The 9,057-nt window shown below is 42.5% G+C and overlaps 1 protein-coding gene across 2 annotated transcripts in view; it reads right to left on the minus strand.

The window, feature by feature from the left end:
* The window catches only part of LOC100448544 (zinc finger X-linked duplicated A), a 29,207-nt gene extending 20,801 nt beyond the window's left edge, over positions 1-8,406 (minus strand). Inside the window, exons 1-2 of one of the 2 annotated variants that reach the window (XM_063721192.1) lie at positions 7,646-7,902; positions 5,537-7,463 (exon numbers count right to left, since the gene is read on the minus strand). In XM_063721192.1, coding sequence (XP_063577262.1) covers positions 5,537-7,463; positions 7,646-7,785 — 2,067 coding nt within the window. In that variant the 5' untranslated portion in view covers positions 7,786-7,902. Of the gene's footprint in view, positions 1-5,536 lie in introns of both variants that reach the window. The other variant, XM_054544653.2, reaches the window with a different exon arrangement.
* Positions 8,407-9,057: the final 651 nt, after the last annotated feature.

Consider the following 9,057-nt stretch of genomic DNA (forward strand, 5'->3'; position numbering starts at 1 on the left):
CTGGTAATGATAAGAGGTAGTCTAAGGATTCACAGTTAGTGCTCATAAGAATAATTATCTCCTTTGTTTAAAATACTGAGCTAAGGTATTTTCCATAGGCAGAATGATGGTTAATGTGTTTTGCGTGTGCATAAATGTCAGCAGAAAACTAGAATGAAATGTATTGTTCTGTTGACAATGCAGGGCAGCAAAGTCACCATCGAACAAAATGTAATTGCTAGGTAATTATACTATTTATTTACTCTCTCTTTTTTTGCACTCCATGCTCATTGAGTTATCACCATTAGTAGTCAGGGTAACTATAAAATGTGTTACATTAGGGTGTAAAGAGAAAAGAGGATGTGACTTCTGTAATTGAGTTTCCATACATCATCACTTGCCATGTTAGCTAATGAAAGAGAGGATTATGAGTAAGAAGCCCAAGTATCACATCGAAGTTGGTTTTTGGGCAATCCTAGTCCTATCTCTTCCAATTTAAGAGAAATGCAGTTAAAACTCAATCTAACACAGTTTAGCATGAGAAACTATTGAAATTAATGACTAAGCAGTATCCTCCAAATTATGGAGATCTGATTTGTTATATTAATAAGCACCAAATAAAAAATACCTGTTGAATATCTGTAGTAGCAGAAAGCAGTAGTAAGAAAGAAATGGCAGCCAGAGACGACATAGCTCATTTTGATACAGAGTAGTCTGGGCTTATATTGTACAAGGTTGAAGAGTCCTGCAGATTCTCAAAGGGAAATAACATTATAAACATCAAATGTGAATCTAAGAACATATGAGGGAGCCAAACAAAATAAAGTCGTCTAACAGTGTGGATAATCTAGAATATGCATGATTTATTCAGAAATAGCCATAGTTTATCACTTCCTGATAAATTAAGCATGTCCTAATCATCTTTCCATAAATATTCCTGAAAATATTTTATTACACAACTTTGTTCATATTAATCAAGTGTAATTTTTATAGTATCCAAGAAATCCTTAGGGACATTTTTAATCTTCCTTTCTCTTTCTGATGGGTGTCCTATACATTCAGTAAGTCACCAAATTATATTCATTTCCTCAATTAGGACACAACTCCTATATCTCTGTCTCTTCTCGTCACCACTTCAGTCCAAGCCTTCATCACAACACTCCGGAATTATTACAACAGACTCCTAAGTGACTGCACTATTTCCCCCATCGTATCCACATTATACATGTCCACTATATTAGTATTTTTATATAATCACATTTGACTTCCCTTCTCAAATATCTTCACTGGCTTTCAATCATATCCAGAATAAAGTCCTATCTACTCTGACTGGTTTGTATTGCCTTCCAGAATTTGGCTCCATACTGGCAGTCTAACCCTAACACCCAGCACTTACCAAATATGAGCCCTGAATTTGAGTTAGGCTATTTTTCACAGTGTTGTGTGGCTAATTCCATTTTGAGTTATTTGTGCTTTTCTCCCAGGCTGGAATTCACTAACACTCTTCTTTATATAACTAAATGTAACCACCCATTAAACTCCAGCTCCTGCCTCTCCTTTCACTCCAAGCCATTCATTTGGTGCCTGAAAACATGTTCGTTGATTTTGTTTAGTTGTAAAATGGCTAATAGGTGAATTTCTACGTCCTCTCCAAAATTAAGATATGGCTCATATTTTACTCTTATCTATATCCCTAGTATTCTACCTTGCATTCTGTAAGGAGTCAGTAAATTAACTTGAAATAGGCAGAGGGGATCATAGCTTAAAAATTGTTACCAAAGGCCCCATCTATTTAGATTTCATAAACATATAAAAATCATTTTTAATGATTGCTTTGCTTTTTATAGTTTTTTTTGTGCTTAAACAATATGTTCCCTAAACACCTGGTCCCTAGCCATTTTGGCACCAGAGACCAGTTTAGTGGAAGACAATTTTTCCACAGATGGGGGGATAGCTCTGGAATGATTCAAGCACATGACATTTATTGTGTGCTTTATATTATTATTACATATTCACCATAATGTAGAATCAGTGGGAGCCCTGAGCTTGTTTTCCTGCAACTAGATGGTCCCATTTTGGGGCGATGGGATACAGCGACAGATCATTACGAATTAGATTCTCATAAGCAGTGTGCAATCTAGCTCCCTCCCATGCGCAGTTCACAATAGAGTTTGTGCTCCTATATGAGAATCTAATGCCACTGCTGATCTAACAAGAGGTGGAGCTCAGTTTTGCTCCCTGGCCGCCACTCACCTCCCGCTATGCAGAACAGTTTCTAATACGCCATGGACTAGTACCTGTCCGTGGCCTGGGGTTGGGGACTCCTGCTTTAAACCCTAGCATACAATTTGCTTTTTAAAAAATTGTTAAGCAAATCTACTTTTCAAAAAAGCAATATATATATGTAAATATATAAATTTTTATATATAATTATTATATAGATAATATATAAATATAAAAATATATATATTACATATAAATTTATATATTATATATAAATTTCAATTACATATATAATATATACAAATTTCAGTTATATATATATATATATAAATTTCAGTTCGGCCTTACATTTCAATTGTCACATATTTTGAGTGAGTTGCATTTAATTTAGTTTTTATCATCATGAAGTTATCAAGTGGATCTGTTTGATACCAATAATTACCAAGGGATTATGAATATTCCCATCAGGGAGTTAATCACTGCTTTATGTGGAATCAAGGAACAGTCAAAAATACCCTGTTATACTAATGCCTTACCTTATTTTTCTTGGATGAGAATATGAAGCATTTAATCCACAGAGAAAGATGATCCTCATATTCCAACAAGTTTCACTTTTACTATTCAAGGCTTTCAATTATGTAACACTATAATGAGATAACTGGTAAAAATGTCAAGATTAACATATTTAAACTCATGATAAATATGCTCATCAGGATCCCCCAGAATCAAACCTTCCTGCAAGGCATTTTTTATTGTGTTTTCAATTGGCAAAATGTTAATAAATCAAGGACTGAAGATAAACAAAAGGCAAATGAGATAAAATTAAATCATGTTCCAAAATAAAAAGGCAAGCTTATGCCAACACTAACAGAAACACTAATATGTTTACAGTCACACTTCTGTCTGTAATTACATGCCATGTCAACTATCATGGTGGGACAACAGTATTGAAAAAGAAATCTTTTGAAAAAATTGAACAAAAGAAACCATGTGAGCCCACGGACAATCACAAGATCTTTATCATAAAAAAAAAAAAAACAATTTGTCCTTTGAAATTCTATAGACCATAACAAAAGCGTAGCTTATGATAGTTTTCATGGGAGGAAATAGGTCTGAGGGATTAAGGAAACAATGTGACAGAGTTTTAAAATATCTACATAGTTATGTATCTTAATGGATGCCTATGACCCTTGCGTTCACCTCAGGCCTCTGCATTTTCTATAGGAAAATAATAATAATCTATTTAAGAGGACTTAACTAATGACAACACATTTCTAAAATGGCTTAAAATCTTTCTAAAATACTAAGGGAGAACTGTTAAATGGTTAGACACAAAATTATATTTCTTTGAATTACAAATTTATGTGTATTTTTTGCTTTTTCATTGAATAAGTACAACCAACTTAAAAATTATAAAGACAGTAAAGATATATATCAAGGTGGTATATATTAAAGTGCACTGTTAAAGTGCCATAATAATTTTCCCCAAGTATCCACATGTAAACAATACTGGGTTACAATAGTTGAAAGCAACTAATAGTGTTTGCTACCAGGACCACATTGTAAAAAAGGAAAAGTAGAACTACTTCTCACTAACGCGTTATATAAAATGTCTCCATTATTATCTGATTCATGTATAAACACATTGCCATCTAAATCCACAAAATAACTTCTCAATGTACACACATACTTGCAGTAATACTGTGACTGAAAAATGGGCCATAAGAAGAATGGCTGAGAGATGGTGACCATGAAAGAGACGTGTCTAATTCAAATGTAAGTAAAAGAGATTCATGGCAAGGACTGGTGTACACCTACAAGGAAATAGCGTGGAGTACAAAGAATGTAAGAGAAATCAATTAAGGTGGGAGGCAGCAAACAGTTATAAATAAAATAGTCATGAAACTCAAGAGTCGAATGGGAGAGTGAGAAATATTTCCTCTTTGTTTTGAGCTACACACACACACACACACACACACACACTAGTTACTAAGTGAAATACATTTGTAATATGAGCTAGGTAAATTTTAATATGAATTGTAGATCTGGCTTTGCCATAATTACCTCACAGGATTGTGAGGATCAAATATAATAGTTGTGAAAGTGCTAAATTGTAAAATGCTATACTCACATAAGATAGATGGTATCTACTCAAAATGCAGACAAAACTCTCTCATTTCAACTCTAAGAGTAAGCCAGCAATGAGCTCTCTAGGGCACAGAGGGGAGAAAAATCTCCCTCTGGTCTATGTCCAGATTCCAGATTGTCTTGGAAGAATAGGCTGAATACTCATTGCATGAGCTGGCTTTGAATGCAGACCAAAGATACTATCAGATTGGTCTAATGGACATGTGGCCAATGCCACAAAAGAACTGTGTGGAGAAAAATCCTTCTTAATCTGTTGAAGAAATAAGTTCCTTTTCCTCTTTCTTAACCTTCACAAACGTTTATTTCCTTCACAATCCTGATACTAATTTGTGCTAATTTCTCCCCTTTGAGGAGGGAAAACAAGGGGCAGGAAAGGGAATGAAGATTCACCAAAACATGCTGAAACACATATAACATTTTCCTTTCAATACAACCTACCGGGGTAGAAAAATAAGTCTAGGATGTAACACATATGTTCACATTGCTATGACCATTTTACAGATAGAAAACTGAGGCTAAGAGAGACTAAATAATTTGTTAAAGGCCAACTTATTCAAAACCACAAAGCAAACATTTCACTCTGGGTCTGAGTGATAACAAAAGCCCTTGTATTTTCCACAACAAAAACATACCTTCATCATTTAAAAAAAGGTTAGAATGATAAACAGCTAAGAAGAACCAACCCCGATTTTTAGCTCTTTTTTTTTTTTTTAGCTCTATCATTAGATTTTCGTACTGTGTAAAATTTCCATTAAATTTTTAATGTAAAACACCAGTTCCTCCATCTTTCATTATTTAGTGCTACAGGGCTCAAACCGCTTCTCATTACAAGTACAAACAATAATAATTGCAAAATGCCCGAAAATTTTCAAGAAAAAGCACAAAATCACACACACAAAAAAACAAAACTGAAAAGACCTTATGAGCAATGTGTTCAAACCACCACAATTTATAAATAAGGAAATTAAGGCTCAGATAGGTTAAGTGACTTGCTCAGGGTCACACAACTTGTCAGTTCCAGACTCAAGATCAGAATTTAGATCTCCAAACTTGTAGTCCAGGGCTGTGCTCTTTTTGCAAACCAAAAAGAAATGACTCCACTTAAATATTTAGTCCAGAATATCCTCAAAATTGACTGTAATAAAAGTTAGCCACATGGCAAGGAATGAATAGAATTGGTTCATACCAAAAATGAGCTGCCAGTCACAGTGACAAGATTTCTTTCTTTCTGAGAACCATGGTTTCCTGCTGCATTGGGGAATCCAAACTGGGTTTCTCCCTCTTGTCCAAAGAAGTCAGAGTTAGGATGTACGCTCCACTCCGCTTTGGTTGGTGTCAGTAGTTCTGAGACACTGTTTTCACAAAGGGTGCTCGAAGGAGTCAGAGTATCTGTGTCCACTGTTAGCTTACTGCTGGGTGTCAAAGCCTGGGGCTCTGGACTGGAGTTTTTCATGGCCAAAGAGCCCAGAGATCCCAATGGCCCCACATTTACACTTGAGACCTCATCCATATCTAAGGGGCTTTGCTGAAAACCAGTGGCCGCCGTTCCAAAAAAGAGAGAGGTATCCAGGCTTTGAGGAGGGTCGCTGGTGGCCATCAAGGCCGGAGGGTCCACAGCCTGCCCTACGGAATTATTATTATTAGCAGGGAGGTGCCCTGCCAGAGTTGAGCTCACAGAAGCCACATCAATAGTCAAGATTCCAGAGTTCACCAATGCTGTGTCCAGCAATGCAGCAGAAGTACTGTCAGGTACATCAGAGAAGAGAGACACTATCTCTGCATCACTGAGATCATTCTGTCTCTGGCTGGCAAGTTCACTGCTGGGTGTAAGAGAATTTGCTGCTTCTAGCTGAGCTAAGAGATCCTGGCCCACCTTGTGCCTTTTGGCCATGTGCGTCTTCATGCTGTGCTTGGATGTGAAGAGTTTATCACAAGAGGAGATCGGGCAACGGCTTTTCCAAGTGTCCACATCCTGCAGGTGTTTCTTGGAGTGAATGTAGAGGCTACTGCGAGCAGAGAACCTGGCACAGCAGCCTTCCACAGGACACACGAAAGGCTTTGTGCCCAGGTGGGTTATGCTGTGGCCTTTCAGATGTTCAGCCCTCGTGAAAGATTTCCCACAGCCTTCCACAGGGCACATGAACCTCCGGTCATCGTCGTGCTTCCTTTTGTGCCTTAAGAGTTTGGACATGCTGGTGAAGTTCCAGCCACAGCCATCAAAGTCACAAAGGAAAGGTCTCTCGCCGGTGTGACTCCGTAGGTGAATTTTCAGCCTACAAGCCTTGTCATATTGCTTGCTGCAGCCAGGGAAAGAGCAGGAAAACAGTTCCTGTTCCCTGAAATGGGCGCGGTTATGGGAAAACAGAGCACTCACTGTGATAAATGTCTTCTTGCAGCCAGAAAACGCGCACTGGTAAGGCCTCTCGGGTTCGAAGTGGCTGCGCTGGTGGGCGCCGAGTTTGGCCTGCGTGGGGAAGCTCTCCTCGCACACCTCGCATTTGAATGAGTTCTCCTGCTCATGGCCCTTCATGTGCGCCTTGAGGTTGTACACGGTGGTGAAGCTCTTGCCACAGCCCTCCGCAGGGCAGCCGAAGGGCCGCAGTTTATCGTGCGACTGCAGGTGCCTCTTGAGCTTGTAAGAGGTGGTGAAGGTCCAGCCGCAGCCACCCAGGGGGCATTTGAAGGGCCTCTGGCCCTGGCTGCTGCTGTGCGTCAGCAGGTGCACCTTCAGCTGGTGCTTCTTGGCGAAGGTTTGCCCGCACAGCGCCTCGGGGCACAGGTACAGCACCACGCCTGGGCCGGAGCCCAGCAGTCCGCGGGGGCCCAGGGCGGCGGCCAGGCCCTCCGCCTCCTCCTGGGGCGCCGGAGCAGGCGCGGGTTTGGCCGGCTCGGCTAGCAGGAGGTCGGGCGGCAGCTCTGGGCAGTCACCCGGCTGCGCGGCATGCGGGAACCCGGCTTGGGGGGCGATCTGACACCTGGGCTTCTGGGCAGGAGCGGCCCCGGGCTCCCAGGCGTGTGGTGGCGGCGTGCCCAGGGTGAGGACGCCGTTCTCAAAGCGCAACAGCAGGTCCTGGTTGTGGATAGTGACTATGCCCGCGAAGGCCGCGGCGGGGCTGGGGGCAGAGATCGGGGCCGGAGTGAGAACCGCGGACAGGCAGCGGGGGCCCTGCGCAGAGCAGCCCGCGGGGTTCGCGCCGCTGTCCTCCCCCTGGAGCCCCGGGCCCGCCTTGGCCTCCTCCCTCAACACAGGCCCTGCGGCCTGACCCGAGCCCGCGGTCTCCACGTCGCCACCCACCGGGTCAAGCAGCACCAGGAAGAAGTCGTCGCCGCCGCCGCCGCCGCCGCTAGGTTGATCGGGCCTCGGCGCCAACAGGCTTGGGCCAGGGCTCGGTGAGGCCCTGCGGGCCTCCTCGCGCCGCCGCTCGGGCCCGCCATCTTGAGGGCCCCGGAGCAGCAGGAGGCGGCGCGTGGGGACCTGGCCAGCCGGCGGGTCAGGGCCTCGGTGGACTCGGCCGCCACCCGCGGGGATACCGCCGGCGCCGCCCTGTAGTGTCCCGCGAGCCGGGAGCAACTTTGGGATTTCCATCTCTGCGTCCGTGAGGCTGGGCTGGAACCAGAGCCTAGGAGGAGGCGCGACCCCGCCCCCTGCCGCGGGCCTGAACACGTTCCTGAAAGGGGGAAAAAAAAGTGCAATGAGCGGAAACTGGCCCTATCAGATATTAAAACGTATTCAACGCCACAGTGATTTAAATATTCTGGTACTGGGTCTCTGGAACAGAATAGAAAGCGCAGAGGTAGAGCCTGGTATGCATAAATATATTCTACAATTAATATAAGTAATTAAGGAGGTCTTCTGAGGTAATGGGGAAATGACGACATCTTGTTCAGTAATGCTGTGGAACACCTAGGTATCTATCTGCTAAAAGCAATTTTAATCCGTGACTCATTGTATATACCCAAATAAACACACCCCAGCCCCTCCCAGTGTTAGACATGTTGCTTCGTACTTTTTGTGTGTTAAAATTTGTTTATTGGCTGGCTACCTGGCTGGATTGATGGATGAAAGACAATTCCTGAGAGAATAAACTCTCTGTGTCAGCATTAAACCACCATAGTGCTGGCATTTCTGCCGAAATTGTCCTTCCCCTTCCCACCTCCGCACGGGACAACTTCCATACTCACAATTGTCTTGAGCAAAGTCCTCGGTACAATTTGCCACATAGTTCAATTTTTGTCTGCTGATACAGAGATTAGAATGAGTGAGAGATGCGGCCAAAACAGATTAGCACTCTTCAGCCTACAAATGCAAAGTCTGGAGGATGAAACAATTTATAATGAAATCTGGAAAAAACCCAACCCGCTCCTGGCTTCTCCCTATACAGTGCCCGACCTAAACCGACTCTTTGCCCTTCGACGATCGCTTGTGCCATGATAAATTTCATGTCCACTCTCATAGCACAATGAGGGCATTCCTCAGTTTATTCTGCATTCTCCAGCACATTCTCTGGGCAGGAGTTCCAGTTAAATGTGTTAAGGTTAAACCCTCAGTCACTCAATGGACTCTGCCAAGTAATGTGCACAGACGATCTTGTCCAATCGCCCTGGTGTACCTGCTCACATTTAAGTGTGGTGGCCCAGTCTTGCTGGGCCTTTGATGCCTAATGACCTTATTAATGATGACGACAATCCTCCAATTTGTCTGTCACG

The sequence above is a fragment of the Pongo abelii genome, chromosome X (assembly GCF_028885655.2).
Source record: "Pongo abelii isolate AG06213 chromosome X, NHGRI_mPonAbe1-v2.0_pri, whole genome shotgun sequence".
NCBI classification, from domain to species: domain Eukaryota; kingdom Metazoa; phylum Chordata; class Mammalia; order Primates; family Hominidae; genus Pongo; species Pongo abelii.